We start from the raw sequence: 25,618 nt of genomic DNA, 5'->3' as shown, positions 1-25,618 counted from the left end.
AGGCTGGCGCACTGTCGGGGAGGGCTGGGTCCCACCCATCATTATAGTCTTGACAACCTGCACCGCCGTCCCACCCCACATCCTCGCAAGGAAAAAAACTACAGTATTTTCCTCCTCTCTTGCTTCTACACGAGAACATGTTACGATGCGCAAAGGTCAAAGATGTGTTCTTAGCACGGAAGAAGCATGGGGGGAGGGGGAAGAAGCATGGGGGGAGGGGAAAAAAAGCATGGGGGGAGGGGAAAAAAGCATGGGGGGAGGGGAAAAAAGCATGGGGGGAGGGGAAAAAAGCATGGGGGGAGGGGAAAAAAGCATGGGGGGGAGGGGAAAAAAGCATGGGGGGAGGGGAAAAAAGCATGGGGGGAGGGGAAAAAAGCATGGGGGGAGGGGAAAAAAGCATGGGGGGAGGGGAAAAAAAGCATGGGGGGAAGGGGGGGGGGGGGAGGAAGAGGCATATGGGGGAGGGAAGAGGCATAAGGGGGAGGGAAGAGGCATATGGGGGAGGGAAGAGGCATAGGCGGGGGAAAGAAGAAGCATAGAGGGAGAGAGTGGAAAGACGTATATGGGGGATGGAGGTAGGGCACAAACCTTCCCCGAGAGGGATGGTTGACAGGAACCACGAATAAAGGCCCAAGTAGTTACGCAAGAGTGCGTAACTACTACCACGAATATCTGACACTTTAACTACCAGACTTAGGATAAAGAACTTTTCCAGACGACCTATGTCTTGATTGTTGCCGCCGGAGGCGGTATGGGTACAGTGCTTGTTAATTTAGCACCTGCCCAACCGGCACATCGCGGCTTAATGACCCACTGTATCCATTCAGTTTACCGGGAGTACCTGTATATCTAGAGTGGATTCTGGGTTGTTGCTTAAAGTGGCCGGCAGACCCTCGTACTGTATACACTCTACAACTCAGTCTCGTGCTCAGTAGTGGGGCAGACAAACAACGTATCCAATTACAGTATTTGTAATGTGTTCTGTACCAAAGTATTATTGTTTTCTACTAGTAATAAATACTTAAATTGCTAGGTGTGAGCACCTTGAGAGGTTACCTTGGATGTAGGGCATAGCGTCCCCGCGGCCCGGACATCAGGCCTCCTGGTCGAGGACTGATGTCGCACCAAACTGATGATTAACCAGCCTCATACCAGATGGAAACTTCCAAAATATAACGACAGTATGACAAGTTACCCCCCTCCTAAAGACTGCGCCCGTAGCCATAACAGACTGGTTGATCTGAAAATTCCAGCAGAAACTTGTTCAATTCTTGCTTGAAACTTTCAAAGGCTCTCTCTGCCTCCCACTCACTGTCGGACGTGAGGGAATGTGCCCCTATACTCATGTGGAGTACCAACCACGACAATGTTCAGCCACTGCCTGGAGAAATCATTCCACCTGCTGGACCATGCGGTAGCGTAAATGGCCGCTTAATATCCCCTACTGTATACCCATTCAACATCTCACCCAATCCTTTTGTATGTGTTCCTATTTCACAGTGTAGGCAGCTTTCGATTTAAATCAGAGGAGTAGCCTAGGAAGCCCAGCCCTTTGTCCGCCCAGGTGCAAGCACAGGGATTGAGAAGATGTGGGAAAGTAGCGTTTGTGCCAGTAATGGGTTACTTAAGGCAGAAGCTATGCCATAAATATTCATAGGACTAAACGACACCTGCGAATATATATATATAACATCTGACGTATCTGAATATTAAAGATGAAGAACACGTTATCTTGAGATGATTTCGGGGCTTAGCGTCCCCGCGGCCCGGTCCTGGACCGGGCCTCCTTTTTGTTACACCCCCCCCCCCAGGAAGCAGCCGTAGCAGCTGTCTAACTCTCAGGTATTTACTGCTAGGTAACAGGGGCATCAGGGCGAAAGAAACATTTTTTCCCATTTCTTGAGGTTATCTTGAGATGATTTCGGGGCTTTTAGTGTCCCCGCGGCCCGGTCCTCGACCAGGCCTCCACCCCCAGGAAGAAGCCCGTGACAGCTGACTAACACCCAGGTACCTATTTTACTGCTAGGTAACAGGGGCATAGGGTGAAAGAAACTCTGCCCATTGTTTCTCGCCGGCGCCTGGGATCGAACCCGGGAGCACAGGATCACAAGTCCCGCGTGCTGTCCGCTCGGCCGACCGGCTCCATTTGTCTCTGCCTCCACCGGGGATCGAACCCGGAACCTCAGGACTACGAATCCGAAGCGCTGTCCACCCAGCTGTCAGGCGCCCCGCTGTATTGTGAATTTCCTTCACGTGGCCGGCAATTATGTCTTAGTGGCAACACTTGAATACGCCTGCTATCAGGAGTTGGACTGGTGGGCCAGGCGAGAAATGACAAGTCTACATAATCAGCATACGAGCTGGCTGGCGGATGAAGGCGAGATGCTCTCTACTATCTGACCCATCTCTCACCACCAACCACCTTCGCTGTCGTGACCTTCACGACAGTGAAGCTTCACCTTCCAGACGTGTCGGTGAGCTGAGGGATCATACAACACCGTATCCCACTCTGGGAGGGCTGTACCATGACCTGCTCTCAACACACCTGTGTTTCACTTTTCAGCATCACTACACCTGTAGATCTATCTACTCATTACCGAGAGTTTAGGACATTTAGAAACTTGGTCCTGGCAGCCCCCGGGAGCCCCTCGCCCGGTCCTGGCAGCCCCCGGGAGCCCCTCGCCCGGTCCTGGCAGCCCCCGGGAGCCCCTCGCCCGGTCCTGGCAGCCCCCGGGAGCCTCTCGCCCGGTCCTGGGACCGGGCGAGAGGCAACCTCAGATACAACCTCTACGAAGCAGAGCTCTTACGTAACAGCGTAAACTAAAAACAGCAAAGTGATGTAAAAAAAATATCCATATATGTAGCCGATAGCAAAAGCTAGTCATATTAAAAATTAACACACTTTTCTAAATAAAAAAAAATCACACATCTGGGTGCTCAAACAACTTTCGTACCCTACAACCCTTCAACTCCCACAGCCGACCACGCCAGCTCATCCACCCCATCCCTCATCTTTAACGTAGCAGCCTTCCCTTATAAATCTGGACAGGGTCTCGGGAGTTGTATTCCCACAGCCCGGCCTCGGGCGAGGCTTGACTTGTGATAACTTGGACCAACAGGCTGTTGCTGCACGTAGGGGGGATTTGGAAGGGACAAGTAGGCCCTTTCCAACTTCAACTTGCCAACTAGATGAGACGTGTTCAGCCAGGATATTTCTTCGTGGTAAAGCAAGGAAATTGTATTTGGGAACTACCGGAATCACGTCAAATGAGGTGAAGCCAAGCAGGAGGCTAATTGCACCCGGCACCGGCAACTAACGAAGGAAACACAAAACGCGCCATACAAGTCCAGGCTGTATCCGGTGTGCCTTAAACAATTTGCCACAAGGGGCTTGGAGTTTAAATGTATTTTCTATTGACCAATATTATCACGTATACCCGATATTGTAGACAGTCAATGGATTAGTAAAAATATTTCACATTAGCATCAAAAGATTGACTGGTTAAGAGCCTCAACTAAGAGGACTAGTCAGTCACCGAGCGGGAGGGAAGGGGGAGGGGTTGCGTTACCCCCCCACCCTTGTGGCACATCTAACAGTACTAGAAACACAAACAACCTCTACGAAGCAGAGCTCTTACGTAACAGCGTAAACTAAAAACAGCAAAGTGATGTCAAAAAAATAGCCGATAGCAAAAGCTAGTCATATTTAAAATTAATACACTATTCTGAATTAAACAAAATCACATTCGATTACTGCATACCTTTCCTCTGCCGACTTTGGCACGCCTAACTTGGGCGGGCGCATTATGCAGCAACTCCCGAAATAGCAAAGGAGTAGAGAATGATAAGACATAACTATGCAACCGAAGAACATCTGCATATTGGCAAAGGAAATCGGTGCAAGAGATATAGAGACCAATACAAGTTCAGGAAATGCTGCCGCCCAGCAATGAATGGGAGAAAAGGAGATGATGTGAGGGGAGGGGGGGGGGAAGACCTCAGTGAAGCTATTGGAAAATAAAGGTTGAAATATTACCCATTAGCGGAAGAAATAAGTTAACGACGGTCACGTTATCAGGCTGGACAACACCACAGTAAAATATATAAAATAAAAAACGTGTCGCTGTAGATGAACTGGAAACAAACCTTGGATAAGAGGGTAGGAGGAAAATAAGAGGTTGGGAACGCTGAGAGGCAAGCCTGGTAACGCCAGGTGGTTGACCAGGTGGGTGGCCCAGGCAGCGGTTCGCATGTAGTCAATGTGGGGAATCCAGAAGCCAACTGGTGCAGTCATTGATCCACCAGGTCAGACTCGTGTTGACACACACCAGCTGCCGCACGACGCGCCTCTCTCTCTTACCACCCTTTAACTTCACTCCCATATCACAACAAACTTTGCATAACTGCCACCATTACCATCACATTATGCGAGCCATAATGCATTTACAAATAGACGATGTGCCGCGTCACACAGGAGGCAGGGGGAGGGGGGGCTGGTTGCCTCCTCCCCCAGCCGGAGAAGCCTTGGCATGGTGGCAGCCAGGTGGCTGTGTTGCACTACAAACACCACCTTGCCACCACGTGATTACCGACCCATCCCCCTCCCCAACCATCCTTCCCCACTACACTGACCCTCCTTTCTCTCCACCACCAAACTATGAACCAATACAACTAGGAAACAATAAGCTCTACTGCCACCACCACATTCATTTCAGGTTCATTTCGAGTAAAAACACATGACTTGGCCAGCCAAAGTACGTTGGACGTGCTGTTCCTTTCTCCTTGAAATCTCTTGTTGAAAAGGTAATTTGTGAAGAAAAAAAATCGCTAAACCGGGATGACTACGCAACACTTCGATAAAATATGAGGAAAGGGCAGAAGCAGTAGGTTGAATGATAATTCTGTTTAAATCAATGCTTGAAAGATCAATAATCCGGACCAGAGATTGACTTAAAATTGTGAAAGAAAGCGTAATAGATCGCAAGGACAATTTATTTGTTTCCTCAGGTTACTAAGCCATTATTGAATATGTGCTAACACGCTGTGTGGCACAGGTTCAGCCACATAGCGTACCTGCTGCAAGTACCCGAGTACCTGCAGCGGTACTCGGGTAATTTATAGTAAGATGTCATACAATACACTGACGTGAACAATCGCGTATCTATATCATGCCATAACAATCCTGGCCTAATTTGACCATAGCTTTGTATATGATGGAGTGGTTGAGGTTAGAGAGTGCAGTACAACCGGAGTAAGCGGGTTCTGAGAGGTCTTTTACTTCAAGCTCAGACCAAGACCAGGTTTGAGAGTGAAGACACCTGGAGGAAACTACCGCAACCGTTCACTTTACAACGTCAACACGTAGACGAACTGAGCGGTATCTTGTACTGTAAACAGACCCTAACGTATAGTTGACCAGTCCACACACTAGAAGGTGAAGGGTCGACTTGAGAATGGTCCAGGACGGACCGAAACGTCGTCGTCCCTTCACCTTCTAGTGTGTGGTCTGGTCAACATACTTTAGCCACGTTACTGTGACTCATAGCCTGTCTAACGTATACGACACAGAACAAAATTGATGAAGCTACAAGGACGATTAGTGGAGGTAACGAAGTATAATCGGGTGTATGATGTATTAACAAGTCTTGCAGTGATCAGGTGGATGGCGGCGGTCACTTTAAATGATTTGATTCGCTGTAATTTTAATATCACGACCACAGATCACATTCACTCCAAAAAATCATGCTCGTGAAAAGTCACCTCTTGGGTGGCTTAATCTTCATCAATCAATCTAACACCATGATAGTGACATGAAAGATTATGGGTCGCATCCTGGACATTGCCACCCATAGACACCGTCAAGTCCAGCACCTCCAGAGCTTGGGGGCGCTCTGTGAGAATAATAGGACCGTGTCTCCTGACAATGTAACACCAAAGTTTCACGCGACAAACTATTCACTGCCACGTTAACGCCAACAGGCATGGTCATCGTGTGATCCAACCCAAAAAATGTATACACTGTACAATGGATTAAAACACAAGACTTGTACCCGCAAAGGTCAATGTGCACTTCTATTTCCTCGGCCTATGTGCACTTCTATTTCCTCGGCCTTGTAGAGTAAACACTAGTATAGTATAAAATTTTTGCCTAGGAATCTCGGGGCGGCGTATAACGAGATCAAAGTTTACTATCTCTGCTCAACATCCCCTCCCCATAAGAGGGGACGTGGGCTAGCACGTGCCCCACTGGGAAGGGGGACAAGCTCCCAGTATATGAGGGAGGGGGGAGCTCCCAGGGCCATACACGGGGAAGGGGGAAGGGGGGTAGCTCCCAGAGCCATACACGGGGGGGGGGGGGAAAAGATCTCCCAGAGCCATACACGGGGGGGGGGGGAAAAGATCTCCCAGAGCCATGCACCGGGGGGGGGGGGGGCGAGCTCCCAGAGCCATACACGGGGGGGGGGGGGGAGCTCCCAGAGCCATACACGGGAAGGGGGGCCAAGCTCCCAGAATTACACGGGAGGGGGGGGGGGTCGAGCTCCCAGTCATACACGGGGGGGGGGAAGCTCCCAGTCATACACGGGGGGGGGGGGGGAAGCTCCCAGTCATACACGGGGGGGGGGGCGAAGCTCCCAGTCATACACGGGGGGGGGGCGAAGCTCCCAGTCATACACGGGCCGGGGGGGGGGGGGGCCGAGCTCCCAGAGCCATACACTGGGGGGAGGGGGGGGGGGGATGCCGAGCACCCAGAGCCATACACGTTGGTGGGGGGGGGCGCTCCAAGGACCCCACCGGACGGGATGGGAGAGGGCCAGCGTGAGACTCCAGAGCCCCATTGGGGCGACCGAGAGCAGGATCCTAGAGCCCCACTGTGGGGAAGCGAGCTCAGGACCCGAGAAAGGGGTGGGTGCAGACCCAGACTCATTTGGCGAGGGGTGCACCGTACTGCTAGAGCCAGGAGGGCAGGATTGACAAGGAAAATACCTAGGTTGTGGGTGGAGACGAGCTTGGGGCTACACATATTAGGTGACACTGGTCATAAACAATGGTTCTGTGCTCTCTCTTAAAACCACAACAGAATCAAAAGGGGTGAAATGGAAAGAACCAGGTCAAGAGGAATCCACACAAAGTACTGAGCACAAACGCTGTCTACAACCCTATAATACAAACCACCCTATACCTGGACCAAGATCGATGGGCACATTCGGAACTGCAAGTTACAAGACTGCATAATTACAGAACGATAAAAAGTAATCATAAAAGGACGCTCCACGCCACTTTCAATATTAAAGTGGTAGAGGCCTTGTCGCCAGGGAGTCACAGTGCCTACCACCACCGTGGACACAACAGGGCGTGGCGAGGAATACGAGAAACTGACACTAAACGAATGGTGTCGAAAGGGAGTACAAACTGCAGTGCCTGTGATGTACAATGACAAGCATGCAGTAAGTAACTGGCGAAGGTTGCGGGCAAGACTGGGCACTGCTTGCTGTACACTTGGATAAGTCCAGCTAGGAATGAGGTGTAGTGAAGCGCGAGGTTAACTACATAGTAAGACACACATTAACGGGAGGAGCGAGGCAAGGTAGGTGCGGGGTGGTGCTAGCACTGCGGCAGGGTGGCGGTGTAGTGCGGCAGAGCGGGGAGGCCGCCAGTTCGCCAGGGGAACACTTGTTGGGCCCCCACGATCAATGGCTGCGTCTGCCCTCACTCCACCCAGGACCACACGCCGCCACAACACTTCCTCCTTAACAATATTTACCCATACACAACCATTATCCTTACCACCTCTTGGCCTGCCGTAAAGGTGTACTGTATTCCACACCACTTCCCGCACATGCACGACACGCAACCCTCACCTCCTTACCAAAATACAATACAAAAATATTTACACTGCGTCCATCGTCAGTTTGGCCTTTGATGCATTCACCCACGCCACCTACAGCCTTGCCTCTCGTCCCTCCACGCAACGCACCACATGACTCATTAGGCTGGGCTGAAGCGTGCCTGCACGTGGTGAGTGTCCAGAGTAGGCCAGACGATTGGGGCTACCTCACCAAACTTTCCTAGATACACAACAATAGGCCACAGTCAGGGTCACCCACAGTACCTCCTTTTGTGAAATATCGGAATCTCTAGCGACCCCCTGCGATTATCAAAAAGGTGCCTATACTTTGAGGAGGCCCTGGTCAGAGAACGGGCCGCGGGGACCTTGACCCCTGGAATCAACGCAAAGTAACCGCAAGGAAAGTCTTGACGTGGGGTATTTATTTCAGTAAAAATACATCTACATCATCTAATCATCTTCAAAACTTCTGCATTTAATGTATTCAATTTATTGACAGGTCTAAAACGGAAAAAGTATATAAAAGTTATATAAAAAACGAAGCTGAAAAGTTGTAAAAAGCTACTAATGTGTGGTGTGTCTAAATTGTCAGTTGAACGATTTATTATTTAAGGCATCGCCGGACAAAGAATGACACACTATGTCGATTGTATTTCTGTGGTCTGTCTCTGTCCCTCTATAAGGCGAGGAAGAGTAGCGGTGCAAAGACTTGATCATATTTAGCAAATACAATTTAATTTGTTTATACTGCCTTAGCCAAGTTGACCTGGATAATACAACTTTTTCTTTACACCTCATTGTATCCTTCCCTCCAGTCTTCAAGGCCCGCTATGCTCATCTGCTTTTAGGATTTCTCTTTATATAATAGTGCCCCCTGCTGCAGCCACTGTAAACATTGAATGTCACTGAAATATCACATACAGGCCTGCGTGGAACTTACGTAATAATGCTGACTGAAGACAAAGTAAGGAAAGGCACTATCAAGATAAAGCGTCAAGCCATTACGACTATATCACTTAGAAGGGATCAGGGTAAGAGTTTTAGGGATGGGACGGTGATTGGTGGAAAGGCATGGTGCCCAACCACTTGGACGGTCGGGGATTGAACGCCGACCTGCATGAAGAGAGAGCGTCGCTCTTCCGTCCAGCCCACGTGGTTGGGCACACCACGTGGACTGGGCGGGTTGCTGCGAGGGTTGCCAGCTTTCACCATAATCGCCACTGTCACTTTAATTTGATAAATGCATTATGGTGCAAGCAACACCACTAGGTCGCGACGGGCTTCGGTATCGCAAATAACTTATTACGTCATGGATAACACAAGACTGTCTCGCCCATGTTGCTACTGCAACCCGCCTCCCATGCTGCTGTTGCAAACCAGCCCTCCCATGCTGCTGTTGCAAACCTGCCCTCCCATGCTGCTGTTGCAAACCTGCCCTCCCATGCTGCTGTTGCAAACCTGCCCTCCCATGCTGCTGTTGCAAACCTGCCCTCCCATGCTGCTGTTGCAAACCCGCCCTCCCATGCTGCTGTTGCAAACCCGCCCTCCCATGCTGCTGTTGCAAACCCGCCCTCCCATGTTGCTGTTGCAAACCTGCCCTCCCATGCTGCTGTTGCAAACCCGCCCTCCCATGCTGCTGTTGCAAACCCGCCCTCCCATGCTGCTGTTGCAAACCCGCCCTCCTATGTTGCTGTTGCAAACCTGCCCTCCCATGTTGCTGTTGCAAACCTGCCCTCCCATGTTGCTGTTGCAAACCTGCCCTCCCATGTTGCTGTTGCAAACCCGCCCTCCCATGCTGCTGTTGCAAACCTGCCCTCCCATGTTGCTGTTGCAAACCCGCCCTCCCATGCTGCTGTTGCAAACCCGCCCTCCCATGTCAGTACTAATGATACAATTAACCATGGATCACACCTGTTGGCAAACGACCCTACCACACGGACCACGCCCACGACCACCTCCCTGACATCTGAGACTGGCGCCTCCCCACCACGCACGGCTTTCGCACTCGCAGGAACAGGTGTAGCGCACCTGTTGCTACAAACTCGCCCTAACGGACCGCACCTGTTGCTACAAACTCGCCCTAACGGACCGCACCTGTTGCTACAAACTCGCCCTAACGGACCGCACCTGTTGCTACAAACTCGCCCTAACGGACCGCACCTGTTGCTACAAACTCGCCCTAACGGACCGCACCTGTTGCTACAAACTCGCCCTAACGGACCGCACCTGTTGCTACAAACTCGCCCTAACAGACCGCACCTGTTGCTACAAACTCGCCCTAACGGACCGCACCTGTTGCTACAAACCCGCCCTAACAGACCGCACCTGTTGCTACAAACTCGCCCTAACGGACCGCACCTGTTGCTACAAACTCGCCCTAACAGACCGCACCTGTTGCTACAAACTCGCCCTAACGGACCGCACCTGTTGCTACAAACTCGCCCTAACGGACCGCACCTGTTGCTACAAACCCGCAGTGAGGACTGTTGATGTGATCAGATCGAATTTGAGCAACAGAGTTACGCACAACACAGCTTTGTGGATAGTGCAACTTTCAGGATGAAACACACACAGAAACAAGAATTCGTTGAATAGATATTCAACCTCCCTTATATAACTGTATGGCCAATGGCCGAATTACACCAACTGTCCCCAAGTATGTTGCATCTCGTCTAGGAACTAGAAAGCTTGACACGAAAACAAAAAACAGATGAGGAGTAAGCATACTTCCCTGGCGTAGAAACGAGTTACAGTTTTACCTGGCGGTAACAGGTGCCATGCGAGACGGGTCAGACACTGGGTGACGTGCGCATTATTCGTTCCGGCAGGTATGGCCAATAGTTGCGAGGGGTGACCTTGAGATGACAATGGCCTTGCCATTGCCTAGGGGGTGGGAGGGAACTTCACTTGACCTAACCTTGTTTGGGAGACGTTTATGGAAACTTAGGAAAGTCAAATTCACGTATTAAACATTTAAAGTATTTCAGTGCTGTTTTCACACTTTCTTTCCATATATTACTTCTGAACACCTTCATTCACTAGTTCTAAAAGTACCTTCACTGAATGTTTCATATTGACTCTATATGCGAATCTTTCATTAGTCACTAAAGGCGACTACTGCTGCTCTATTGATTAAGCCTTTATATTCTGAAAGTACCTTACCTTGAGTACAATGCCGTACTGGTACCATTGTACCAGTACAATGATTGTACCCGCCTGAGTAGTGACGATATCACTCAACTTGCGACATGTAAACAAAAATTTGAGGACTCTACGTTGTTTAAAAAAGGAAATAGAAGCGTCAGGTATAATATAAAAAATAAAATCATAACCTCACCTGGTCCATACGAGTGGCAGAAACTTCTCCACGTGGAAGAAGTACTAGATTTTCCATATATGGTGAGCTGGCCAGGTTATATAACGGGTGGGTGATCTCAGGTGAGACAGCACACACAACACGTGCCACAACTGCCAGGCACTCGAGCCTCTCAACAATATCGCTTGGTTTTGTATACAATATCCACTGTTTTACTCCTGGTAATACATGTTTGGAACAGACATGCTTACAAATGTGCAGACACACAAGGTATTAATATAAATTTACAGGCGGGGGGTGCATATACACCAGTGCTCCTGGGGCTCCAAAATCTAAGTTTCTGCCTACATTGTTTCTTGCACTTTAGCGAGGAACTTCACTACCGACCACGGGTGTATTGGCACAACGCGCACAAGGAATGAAGCAAAGTAGCTGAGGAGTCCGTGGACGGCAGGGGTTGCCGGCGGGCTGCGGGGACTTACCATGACGTCGAAGTGTGTGACTTCCAGATTGGCGGGCTGGTGGTAGAAGGTATGCGGAGGAGGCGGGAGGTAGGAGAAGATGGGCGTGGGTTGTTCAGCCGCCGTGAAAATTTTGGTGGTGATGGGAGATGCGTCTCGCGAGGAATTTGGTGACAGAGGGTGAAGTGGAGGCCGCCGCTGGCTACGTGGGCGTGACGGGTACACACACCCAGATGATGAGAGGGTACTCGGCAGGGCTTGTCGAGTTAAGGCCTTGGAAGATATGTTTGGTTGGAGTCAGGTCGCGCCGTGGCTGTGTGTGCGTGTGTTTGTGTGTGTGGTGAATGTTGGAAGTGAGAAATAAGCAGCAGCGGTGTTGTCAGCAGCAGCAGTAACAGGTACAGCAGCAGTAACAGCGGTGAAGGCGACGGTGATGTGAGGAGTGTGAGGTCCGGGTGTGTGAGTGAGGTAGTGTGAGTAGCGAGACACAGAGAGAGAGCACTGCGCGGCCGGCGGCGTGCTCACGACTAACTCCCGAGTCCCCACCACAGCCCGCCCGCCGCACACCGTAGGGAGGCGGGGCCGCTCCCCATCTCATGCCACAAACCGCCACTCTCAAACCAACTGGCCACTCAAAACTACCTCAAAACAAACCTAGTTTCAAAGCATGTGGCACCCATTCGTGTCCATAGGGTGCCGCCTGGCCTCTCAAGTTGATACATTCGTGCCCATAGGGATAGAAATGTGTGGTAAAGCAGTAGCTGGGATGTAGGTGGGGGTGGGGGACGCATGCGCGGGGGTTCAGCACACCCCGGCTTACCTGAGTCCCCCAGCCCCTCCCCCGCCTCACTACCTGGCCTCCACTACACTCCTCACTAACTCCCACAACACACCTACAAAATTTACCACATTTCCTCTCCACAACATTGGGAGCTGCCACATCAATTATGGGGGAAAGTCGGTGATGTTCCATTCCGCCAGTGACGTGCCTCCCTCATCTTCAACCGACGTCTCACCTGGAGCGTTTCCAAACTAAAACGTTTGGAATAAAATGAAATTTTACAGTGTTGGGAGGTTTTAGTGGAGGGTGAGGGAGGAGGGAAGGTGAGTTGGGAGGGTGGATTGGGGACGGAGGGGAGGTGGTCCCCTTCACCTGCCGCACGCGCACTCCACACACACTGCTGCTCGCAGCCACCACACATCCCCGCACCACAAGACTTGCCACCAATACGCACCTCGCCTCAACACAACCCATATACTCTCGCCGTCTCTCTCTCTCTCCCCAACACTTTTCTGGGTGGGGGACAAGACTCGAACACTTGATTCTTGTCTAGTTTACAATGGTTCAACGCTGTCTCAAGATTCACAACTTCGTAATCAACTTCCTGCCTTGAAGACAAGTTTGAAAACCAACTGTTGACTTGAACTAACTGCTCGCTTATCTACACAACGCTTCTCCACTTGTGCCACTACTCAACTTTTTAAACCGATAGTTCGCAATGACAAAAAATTACAATCAATAACTAACATCAATTTTAGTCAAATTTTTTTACAATGTATAAGACACCGATGTAAACACCTTCCACCCAACATACCATAACACGAAATCAATAGATATACCGGCAGCGGTCAGGCTGCCTCAACTATAATTACTTATTAAATCTAGGCAGAGGGGAGTGAACACGCTCTTAACGATCAGGGGATTTAACGTTACATTGAGGACCCCTTATCATATACGAAAGAAAACTGTTGTCACTACTTCCATTTTCTTTGAAGATACGCATATTCTTAAGAGGGTAGACTATTGAAGAGCCAACACGCAGCTTACTTGCCACAAGAGGGGTTATACTTGATATACATTAACCTACAGAGAACGAACTCGCCTGCCTTGTTTAGTCACGTACAAAAATAGTTTCCTTTAAATAGGTTAAAGCTTGCGCAATTCCCAAATTAAATTTAATAAGTTTCATTTGTAATTTATTACTTGCGATCTCATGCACATCTTTGCAATTCCTCCTTGTTTGCCTTGCAAAACAAGATACTGTAATACCTGCCTCTACCACCACCACATGTCCTGACATGTGGTGGTGAGTTGGGAGGGTGGATTGGGGACGGAGGGGAGGTGGTCCCCTTCACCACACCTCTACCACCACCACATGTCCTGACATGTGGTGGTGGCATAAACAGCCGAGGAACACTAAATTAGAAATTTGACACAATTTACCGACGACAAATTACAAGCTTCAATGTATGATAAAAACCAGTCATCCTCCTAAATTCATAGTAATTACACTAACTATTTGGTCAAAAGTCCCAATATATAGCAACAGACCACCATAATTCATATTTCGTACTTTAATTTTTGGTTTGGTCTTATGCTTAACTCCCCCCCCCCCTTCCAGTAATCTTAGCTAATATAGTACATTAGTAATATAATTCATATATATAGTATATATATAAATATATGTTAGTATATATTATATATATATAAATATATATTAGTATATATTATATATATATAAATATATATTAGTATATATTATATATATAAATATATATTAGTATAATAACACTAATAATAATAGTAATATATAATAAATATATATTAGTAGAAGGAGTGCCGGACTAACCGGGCTGTGGTGGATATGCGGGCCTGTGGCCCGCTCCAAGCAACAGCCTGTTGGACCAAGCTCTCATAAGTCACAAGCTTTCACAAGTCAGGCCTCCCCTCGGGTCGGGCAGTAGAACTAAGAACCTTATCAAGCAGGTGCCTCATACAGTACGTATGTGCAATACGGTATTGCAGAATAATTCAGACTTTCACCTTCACCTTTTCAGGACTACAATTCAAAGTACAAAAAGTGAATTATTAGTGATCTATCACTACATACTGGTCATAAATAAAAGTTATAAGTAGTATCATTTCAACTAATAATAGTACTAAGTACTATCTAGTACTAAGAGGTTTCAGGAGAATGGGTTGGATAAAATCATTAAATGTAACAGAAAAGTACGCTTTTAAAACCTTATAATTCACCGGAAAATTAAGTCCCAAATAGAAAACATCCGAGCACATATAAAGCATAAATAAACCACCCCTTTATGGTAGCAAGCAACCATCTCGCACAAAATGTCAAAGGAATAGCTTTCGGTAAGTGGAAACAAATTCATTAAAACCCATTCCCAATGCTACCCCCCCCCCCTCCACCAGGTAACCATTACGTTAAGGCAACTACTCCCAGCAAATTCCATCCCATTTTGGGATGGAATTCTTTCTGATTGTACCCACCGGCACAATCACGAAGCTATGCTCCTTTTCCTGTGGGAGAAGAGGACCCCCAAGTCCACCGAGGGCTCAATCATGGCCCGTGCTACTTGGAACTTTTTGTTCCGAGTAGCCGAATCTTAAACAAAACAAAACAGTCGAGAACTAACGCCTCCCGGCCTGTCTTTCATTAGCAATAACTATAACCCACTAAGGGGTCTGAAGAACAGTCTCGTGAACACATCTTCATGACAATCCTAGCATGAGGTAGGGAGGGGTAGGGAGGGATGGGGGGGGGGAACGAGGGAGGAAATGAGGGGGGGGGGAAAGGAGGGGGGAAGAGGATGGGGGAAGGACAGGGAAGGAGAGGGGGAAAAAGATAGGGGAAAAGCAGAGGGGGGAAAGGAGAGGGGGGGATGGAGGGGGAGAAGGGAGGGGGGGATGGAGGGGGAGAAGGGAGGGGGGGGGAAAGGATGGGGGGGGAAAGGATGGGGGGGGAAAGGATGGGGGGGGAAAGGATGGGGGGGAAAGGATGGGGGGGAAAGGATGGGGGAGGGAAAGGATGGGGGGGAAAGGATGGGGGGAGGGGAAAGGAGGGGGAAGGGGAGGTTCCTTACCTCGAGATGATCTCGGGGCTCGGCGACCCCGCGGCCCGGTCGTCGACCAGGCCTCCTCGTTACTGGACTGGTCAACCAGGCTGTTGGACGCGGCTGCTAGCAGCCTGACTGTATGAATCACAGCCTGGTTGATCAGGTATCCTTTGGAGGGGGAGGGGGGGCCGACAGAGGGAGAGGAGAAGGAATAAGGAATAACCATTATAAATGAATATATGGTTGGCCTAGTATGTTAGGCCTGTACGAGTTGTTGCTGCAACTACCAGCGATAACACTACACGGATGTTGTTACAACTTCGTTTAGCAACTGTTTATACCTATAATAAATGCATTCCAAGTCATTACTCGAACGCCCTCCTTCCCCAGAAATCTTCCCCTTAAGCCATGTCTTGCTAACAGTAGTTACAATGTGTTCTTACTTAAACTCCTGCCTTTATGTAAAAGAGCACTTCAGAGGCAGACTATTAAGCCTTCCGCTGCTGATAACATCCCTAGACGTTTTTGCGAAGATGGCATTAACACGGAGAACTGGGGCACAATTCGGAAGCTGTAAGGTTGTGGACTCGCCATAGGTTTCGTAAAGATATTGACTTTTACGAAAATAATTTAAGCAACCTAAATTATTGGGATCGTCTCAAAACTCGAATTTTATTCCCAAGAATGCAGAAGCGAGGCATCAAATAATATTATACATGTAAAATAGTGGAGAGGCAGGTCCCAAATAAATACAGTAAAATAATATACTGGATTAAACGATATGGCAGGAAATGCAGAATGTAACTAGAAGAATAGAGGTGCCATAGGCACAATCAGATAACACTGTATAAACATCAGAGGCTCATGGTTGTTCCAACACACTCGCAGAAAGCTTAAGAAATATTACCGGAACAAACATGACGTCTTCAAGAGAAGACGATAGTTTTCAAGGCGTGCCGGACCAGCTAGGATGTGGTGAATATGTAGGCCTACGAATATGGCCGCTCCAAGCAACAGCCAGGTTGCCTCTTGGCCCAAGCTCTCATGTCAACGTGGCAACAGGCCGGGCTTGGGGAGAAGACCTTCCAGAACCCCATCCAATGCCACAAAACCATGTTATCGTCCCATGGATTATTCACCAAGTGATTTTTTTTCTTTTTAAAGGGCTTTAAAGAATAGATCTCCCTGAATTAGCTTATAAAGAATAGGATCTCCCTGAATTAGCTTATAAATAGGATCTCCCTGAATTAGTTTATGAAGAATAGGATCTCTCTGAATTAGCTTATGAGGAATAGGATCTCCCTGAATTAGCTTATAAAGAATAGGATCTCCCTGAATTAGCTTATGAAAATAAAAATAGTTCATACACCACTCGGCCTAATTAGTTTGTCCTGTACATTTCCCCTTTTAGAATTTTGCTTGTTATCACATCCCCTCCATTCTTCTTATGACGATAACTTTACTTTATTCTTCCCTTATGATGTGCTGGGCTCTGCACCCATTTCAATTACTCCTCATGCTTACTGTGTATACTTCTCCGGTCTAACTAACTTAGCCGGTGGACTAACACAGCTTCTTTCATTATGTAAAATCGCATCCTTTCACAGGTTAATATTATATCATCTTCAAACCACGTTCGGCCACTACAGTACTCCCCATAAACACCAAATCACTTCATTCCCCAGGCAAAGCCCACCCTGCTGTCGGCTTAACCTAATCCAAATAACTGGAGTATAATCTGGTTGGGACTAAATTTTCGCATATTCGGGAAGTAATGCACACGAGGGTCTCCTTCCTCCTTCCTCTAATTAAATTAAATTTTATTATTGGGCAAACTAACAATATAGTACATACAAAAGCCATGTCATACCTGCTTGATGGGGTTCTGGGAGTTGTTCTAGTCCCCAACCCCGGCCCGAGGCCAGGCTTGACATGCGAGAGTTTGGTATACCAGGTTGTTGCTTGGAGCGGCCCACAGGCCAACAAATCCACCACAGCCCGGTTGGTCTGGCACTCCTCGAAGAAAACTATGTAGTTTTGTCTTGATGTCCACGGTTGTTCCGGCAATATTTCTTATACTCGCTGGGAGGATGTTGAACAACCGTGGACCTTTGATGTTTATACAGTGTTCTCTGATTATGCCTATAGTACCCCTGCTCTTCACTGGTTCTATTCTGCATTTTCTTCCATATCGTTCACTCCTGTATGTTGTTATTTTACTGTATAGATTTGGGACCTGACATTCCAATTGTTTCCACGTATGTAAATGTTCCACGTATGTAAATGTTCTCTGAACTCCCTCTATTTCAGCAATCATACCATAACTAAGCAACTGTGATGCTGTACTAAGAGAACACAAAAACCAACGCTGTAACCTTACCCGAACAATGCCCACGTCCAATAACGCTGTCAAGGAGTTTAACATACCTGTGGAAAAGAAGACGTAACGTTAGTAAAATGTTTATTGCATAATCTAGGTTAATCCCTATTTAATGTATATATGTAATAATACCCATATGTAATGTATATATGTAATAATACCCATATGTAATGTATATATAATAATACCCATATGTAATGTATATATGTAATAATACCCACATTTAATGTATATATATGTAATAATAGATGCAAATGTAAACATACTATGAACAGAAAGTATCTCTGAAACAAACATTGGCATTCGCTATCATAAAACAATTATATTTCGTAAGCACATTTCAGAAAATTAACAAAAACAAATACACTGCTAAGTCATTAAATCAGTTTGGCACGAGTGCAAAAATTATACCAACAAAGCTTTATGAAACTCCATGCCAAATTTAGTAATTATATAAGGTATATACAAAAGTAGTACACGGTATAAAGGCACCGTGACCTTTTTTAACAAAAAGTATATTAATAATAAAGTCTTCAACTCCAGCTCTACCTGGAGTGACACAGTTTAATTCAACAGTGGTGTGTGAAACAATACTGGAGAGTTGCCTCAAACTTTTCCCTCAGGAGCTGGCGGGCGACACAGGCAAGAGGAAGCTATGTTCGCCTAATGACAGCGAAGATTAATACTGCAATCTCCTCACTCGGGGGACTCTCTCCTCAGCAATATCAGACACGCAGAGTATTCTCACTCTCCCTCTTTTACATGTTGTTGCCAGTGACCATAAGACAGAAGAATGAAGTGTAGATAGCGATATCATACATGAATATAACCTACGTGAGCTACGGTTCAATTACCAAAGCTCGATTATTATTCGCTATAAGTGCTACTTGGAATGCCCCAGCACAAAGGCAAGTATCTTACTTGCAATAAAAAATATACTGTATTTTGACCACAGTATCCATACAGGAATGGATTAGTTAAAAACTTACGAGGAACAGTAGCATCGTAGGCCACAAACGAATCGACCACTTAACATCAGCTGATATATGAACTATTGCCGAAACGAAGATTGAAGTCTTTATTAAAAGCAATTATGTACCTACACACGTGGGCATAAAAAGAAACTGCTATACTAAGTTGGTTATCACCGTGGAAGTATATGGTGAAAATCTGATGCTTGCGAAATTACGTTGCAAAAGTCAAAAAGATAATTACTATGCAATAACTACAACACACGCCAAACGACTGTCACTCTTCCGCCGTTGCCATAAAGCTGATACTTCAATAAAACTTGCGTCAACATGTAGACGACAATTGGAAACAGCACGTGGTCCGTGGCTCCAGCAACTGCATTATCGGGTTTACACACCATCTCTGGCCTTCAAGAGGCAACTCCACCAATACAAACAACAGCACAATACACCAACTCACCAGTTGAATTCGTTGATCCAATCAAGGTATTAAATGACGCCTTAAATCGAGAAAAAGCAATAAATTGATTTATGGATATGTTCAAATTCTGTCCATTCACATACATTTACAGAAACACTAAGTGTCACGAGTCAACCTCAGCAATGTGCAAAAAGAGGCTGTTTTGTTGGTCATCAGCCGGGCGGAAGAAACTACTTAAAACTCGCTCATCGACCCAAACTGTCCACGAACAAACTAAGACAAATGTGTAATGAACCACATTCACGTGAAAAGCTAACAAAGAAATACTTATTTGTATTCCAGAGGTCAAACACAGCCTGAACATTGTTATGACATTCATGTCTACATGGCTTACCATAGACAAAAATTAGTTATTTCATTACTAGAACCACGATCAGCACGAGCATAATGACCTTGAACATCCTAAACATCTCATTCACTGATCCAGCCCTAATCATTCACTAATCTAGTGATGCCAGCCAGCCAGTCAGCAATTTATGGTACTGGAGAAATCCTGAATATATAATGAACAAATTCAAGGACAGGAGGAGGTTGTAGAGGTGAGAGGCCATGACACGGATTTAACCCGGGGAAAAAGAAAGAGGGGGGGGGGGCCTCACGTTCGCCCTAGGCGGGGTCGGTCGCTCCTCTGCAGGGGTCACGTTCTTGCCGCCCCTATGACCCCACGAACCTCAAAAGTGGCCTTAACAAGTCCCTGCAGTCAGAGGAACGCGGGTTGGGTTATACCCCAGAGGGCAATCATCACCGCTGTCGACACAACTCTGGAGATTCAAAGGGGCATCATCGTTTGTCCCTTAAACGTACTCGGGAAATCGAAATGAAAATTCCTTTCGATTTATGTATATTCTTTATATTAAACAATTTAGAAATGGCTTCCAGAGGAACTGTACACAGTAACGCCCTACATGAAGCGTAATTGTATCTTACAGATGTGTTTCTAGTACTGCATGTCAATATCCAACACAAACTATGATAAGACCATGGGGATACATATAATTTCTGATCTACAGAAACATCTGTAGATACTTGTTAATTTAGATGTTCCTAATTGCAATTTCCTTGACTGTTTTGTGTGAGGATGAAAAACGGGGAAAAAGGCTGCTGCTAATATACATTTTTGATGTAGGAAAGTGCAGGTGGGCTCTGGTGTCACAAATTGTACGTGAACGTTATTCAAACAAAATGTCATAAATGCAACCAAGGTATAGTCGGAGGCTAGCCCAAAAGCATGGAGTTGGTGGCAAGAGCAATCTCCCACGCCAAATTACTTCGCCCTTGTCCCTCACCCCGACCCTCACTCACCCTAGGTCCATGACCCTGCAACAACCCTCTTCTTTCCCGTAAACACATCCTGGATTGTACCTGGATGGGATTCTGAGAGTTCTACACCCCAAGCCCGGCCTTGGGGAGCAGAAGAGGCTCCCATCCTGTCCTCCCATCCCATCAGCAGGCCCATCCTGTCCTCCTTCCAACAAATACTCATCATTGGCCACCTTGATTCCCCCCCTTACCACACCACCACTGTTTTGTTTAATCAAACAATATACTGTTTACACAAGTTTTTAAACGAAGTTTCCACCCAAAACAAATTTAGGCACAACTCTTACTAAATAGACATGAATTAGTACACCTGCTTCGCCCTAATCATTATCTAGTGTCAAGGGAGCTCAAATCAGTCAAAATGCGAAACAACACCTCAGCCCAAACAAATCAATCATCCCATGTTATGATGGATGAAATTTGTGATAAATGCTGTTCCATGTAGGGTATCAGAAGGGTCTATTACAAGAGGAAAGGTGGATGGGAGAGGGAAATTTGAGCGATATTCTACCTTTCCAGCACCTCCATCTGATTTCCTATTGACATAATACTTAAATGCTCTACAAATGACAATCCCGCATACCTGAACTTCTCAGGTACAGGTATATTGACAATTATGTTAATGATTTAGGTAATTATCCAGCAGGGTAGTAACTGCATATTAAAGCTAACCCTGACTGAAATTTGAACAGCTGTACATATTTGTACCATAGGACCAGACAGCACTTGGGTCAGTCAAGAGCTGGGTTCAGAGGGGCAACATCTGGTGCATTCTTGGTTCTAAAATTGCAGCCCGGTTGGGGTGGGTGGAGCAAGATTAGTGACACCATAAGAGTGACTCGCCATAGATGTACATAAAAGTTACACAGTTGTTATTAACAATAATAATTTTATATCGCAAGTGATTCAAGAAGTTTCAAAAGCCGGTCTTTTATAGACTTTTGAAACTTCTTGAATCACTTGCGATATAAAATAATTATTATAACAACTGTGTAACTAGCGTCACCAGATTTTCACTTGCTGAGCTAAACGAACAATGGGTTCAGCAACTGAACCCCCATGATGAGCCCCCCGTGTAACCCTGATTGATTGATGAAGATTAAGCCACCCAAAAGGTGGCACGGGCATGAATAGCCCGTAAGTGGTGGCTCTTTTGAGTCATTACCAGTATCAAAAGCTGATACTGGAGATCTGTATAAGTGCGAGTGCACCCTGCGTGACGGGATATGTCTCCCCCGTGTAACTCTTTCTACCATATGTATATATACCCCTCTACCACCGCTCACGGGATGGGTATGAGGTGCAGTTCACAATAAACAACTGAAATGAAAATGGTTCTACCCTGCATCTGAGAAGTTCAGAAAAGAGAGAGAAGGAGAGTTAAAGAGAAAAGAATTGATGATGATCTCGGTAAATAAAGTTTACTTTTACAATGTGGTCGACAATTTGATTCCCAGTAAGATTTTTCTGCTGCCGATCTCAAAACTCGCGCACTATCAGCATGCAAGATCAGCTTCATATATACATTAAAACATAACACCGGTCAATGATATGTAATCAAAAAGCTGCAAGCACTAGGCCTCTTGGACTCCATTCTACAGAGTATCAATATCAATGTGTGTACAGTATGTCAACATCAACGATATATGATACCATCACTGATTAAGAACTATTCTGCAGTTATAAACGGCCACGAGATCTGGCTGGGGAGAGCGGGGAGGGAGAGCCCCGAAATCATCGCAAGGTAAACGTAAGGTAAGGACGTCAGCTGTGCGGCCGATACGTTGTAGGTACACGAGGCATAAAGAATGACGACGTCGGTGGAGTCCACACACCGGAGGCCACGGGACTTAGGCAATGAAGGGAGCTACAGGAAGAAGGAACCATTAAACCCAGGCTTCCACAGGGCTCTCCTTACTTGCCCTTGCAAACCCGATCACTTGCACCTAGGGCTATTAGCACCTATCGTTCCTATTCTCATGACACCATAATCTCTTTAACAAAAGAATGAGTAAGGGGGAGGGAGAAAGGGATGAGAGGGGAGGGGGGAAAAGGGATGAGAGGGGAGGGGGGAAAAGGGATGAGGGGAGAGAGAGGAGAGGGGGGGGGGAAAGGATGAGAAGGGGAGGGGGGGGGGGGAGAGGAAAGGATGAGAGGGTGGAGGTGGAGGAAAGTTGATGAAGGGTCTGCCATTGCCCGGTTGCTTGCCAACGTCCAGCAGAGCGTGCACAGCTCCCCACACCCCCCAACCAAGCCTACTGCCTACAACCACCATCAGCAACACTGCTGCAGTTCAATTATCCCTATTCAGTTCATTTTCTGTCAATCCCTATTATTCTATTTTCCTGTTACATATCAAATACAAATGTTACACTAAATATTTTGCTTAAGTTAAAAGCATATGAACATTTGGTAAATTCCCTGCAAAATTACTCATGCCAAACCCAAATTATAACTATTTGTGTGTATTGGAATCACTAAATGGAATCAATACCCAGTCGAGGAAACTAAAGGGCAGCCAGGAGGTAAGTGCCACGAAGTGAAAGAGGAAGAGGAAAGACTACTAGAGGAAGGGGAGGCTACAGGCAGCAGGCAGGCAGTGGTACAAGAGCAGCGGTCTCAGCAGAGGCGAGGAGCGGGAGGGAACAGGTACGGAAGGGGGGGAAGGTAAGAGCTAAAAGAAGGGAGAGGGAGAAGAATGGAACGGCTCGGATAAACGAGCAAATGAAAGAGTGACGGCAGAAGATTACACACAAGAATAAAGAGGGGAGTTAGAGCACGAACTGTGACCATAACAAAAAAACACTGGGAAAGAGGGAACTAGATGAGAGGGGGGGGGGGGAGAGCAGGGGAGGGAGAAGCTGATAGGAGGAGTAGAGTTAAATGAGACTATACCAGTGAGTATGCGCCCGCACGCGCGCAAGTATGACCACCTAGAAACCAGAACAAATCTAAAATTGACAATCTTTAGGGGAGGGGGATGGGGAGCGGTAAGACAGTCGAGTAATTGGGTTGAATCGCCAGACTCCTCTAACTGTTACTGGAAGCGCACCACAAAAGTCCTGCCAGTTGATTTTTACCAACAAAGCCGGACCTGGCAAACTGGTGAGGAGGGGGTGGGGGGGGGGGGGTAAATAGAAGACCAAAGACAAGAGGTGTAGAAGGACTTGAGGCTGAGTTAAGGGAGATGGATAAGGAAGCGGGGGTGGAAACTAACAAGACAATGAAATTCGTGCAAGTGGATAAAGTGGAGAGAGAGGCCCATGAGGTGGGAAAACATGCGGGAAAAGATGAAGCTGATGACAAGAGGTGGCATGCTAGTCGTAGAGCAGACATGGCGAGGAGCGGGTGGGAGAGGTGCAACAATACACAGACCAGAGGAGGAAAACGTGAGGCGGCGTCAAGGGTAAGGGATATGGGTTATTATCTCGACATGTTCTAGAGACAAGTGACACGGGAAGAAAAGACTGAGGACAAAGACAGCTAGTTTTATTTACACCTGAAAACAGTCACGGGCCTTCCAGTAATTACGGGACTAGGCTTCTCTGGTGTAACCTGATAATTCCTAAACATTCTAGTTTCCTCTCAAAAGTTTCCAGCACGCTGCAACGAGTGATCCATATTAACCTAGTTTCCTGTTACTTTTACTTAACACCGATTAGGTGGAAGAAATATGGGTAATGCAAAGTGAAAAGGCACAGCTATGTAGCGGAACATGGGAGGGAAATAAATATCCAAGCAGATATAATACTAGTTGAGCGGAATGGAGTGCAACCGGTGAACCATCACTGGCCAAGAGGGTAAGTTGGGAGGAGGAAGGAAGGAAGGAGCAAGTCAGGTAGACTTGCAGAAGGTTGGCGCTGGGCGGCAGCGTGCGCTGGTTCACCCTTGTCATACATGTATAATGTTCCCTGTGTCCTAAGTGAGGCTGGAGCTCTCGGCCGCAAGCCCCAACGCTTCCAAAGCGGCTTAAGTGAGCCCGCAGAGGGACCAAAAGGCGAATTTAATTGAATACGAAAACATGGTTGCACGTAAGCAGATCATGCAGGAGGCAGCAGTCGCCGTGCCAGGCAACGCCCGCACCTTCAACACCCAGGTAAAATAACACTGAATGGTCCACCCTTTCATTTTCACTCTACCGTCTCTCGAAGAACCCCCAAGCCGCTTTTGCTAATGGTGCAAGTGACGGCAAAAGGAGGAGAGTTGAGGGGAGAGGGGGTGAGAAGGCGGGGAAAGCTTATTATGAGAAAACTGCTTTGGAAATACGCAAGGCCAGGTTTCCAGAAGAGGAGAGCCAAGAACCACACAACCCATTGCTGGTACTCGCCGTTGCCACCACAATCACTACGTCACCAGCTTTAACATTCCAATTCCAGAAAACACAAATATGAACGGCTTGTCCTTCACAGCTACGTTAGACACGGCTCCTATAATTTGTGAAATATGACAATGCCTTCTAAAGCGAAGAAGACATTCTGAATTTATTTGCTACTTTTGTGTCATAATATTCAGCCAGTTAAGATTAATTCAATTTCCTTCACGCAACTGCTGTTACCTTGTCTCAAAAGCAAGACAGTAACAAATATTCACATACATTGTGTGCGACGTGCTTTTCGCTACAAAGGCGTAACAAGGTCTGGGCTCAATTGACATGTTATTTTACCTTGCATAAGTACTAATTGAGCTGCACAACCCCACCTAACCACTTCAGAGCCAATTCCTATTAGCCATGAAAAAGGTAGAATGCAAACATTTTATTTCCAGTAAATAGTAATAAATTTGTGCGCTTGTTTAGTGCGAGGACGGGTCGAGGGGAGTGTATAACTGATGATTTGGGGTTTAAATGGGGGCGGGCATAAAACATGTGGGGGTGGAGACATGGGCGGGTGGTTGTGTGGTAGTTGGAACAGGTGTTGAGCACGACTGGTCGGAGCATAGTTGTGATATAGATATTAGCACATGGGGTGGGGAGGAGAGCTGGAGAATAG

General features: G+C 47.1%; 1 protein-coding gene across 30 annotated transcripts in view; it reads right to left on the bottom strand.

Moving 5' to 3' along the window:
• The window catches only part of heph (polypyrimidine tract-binding protein 1 heph), a 378,342-nt gene that overhangs the window by 62,162 nt on the left and 290,562 nt on the right, over positions 1 to 25,618 (bottom strand). The window contains exon 1 of one of the 30 annotated variants that reach the window (XM_069330023.1): positions 17,859 to 17,924. The exons of 26 other annotated variants lie outside the window; for them this stretch is intronic. In XM_069330023.1, the coding sequence (XP_069186124.1) occupies positions 17,859 to 17,903 (45 nt within the window). In that variant the 5' untranslated portion in view covers positions 17,904 to 17,924. Of the gene's footprint in view, positions 1 to 11,183; positions 11,256 to 11,644; positions 12,159 to 17,858; positions 17,925 to 25,618 lie in introns of those variants that run through there. 3 more of the 30 variants (XM_045751233.2, XM_069330030.1, XM_045751229.1) reach the window with 3 other exon arrangements.

This window comes from Procambarus clarkii, chromosome 23 (genome assembly GCF_040958095.1).
Source record: "Procambarus clarkii isolate CNS0578487 chromosome 23, FALCON_Pclarkii_2.0, whole genome shotgun sequence".
NCBI classification, from domain to species: domain Eukaryota; kingdom Metazoa; phylum Arthropoda; class Malacostraca; order Decapoda; family Cambaridae; genus Procambarus; species Procambarus clarkii.
The sequence above is the reverse complement of the archived record's forward strand: the minus strand, read 5'-3'. Positions and strand labels throughout refer to the sequence as shown.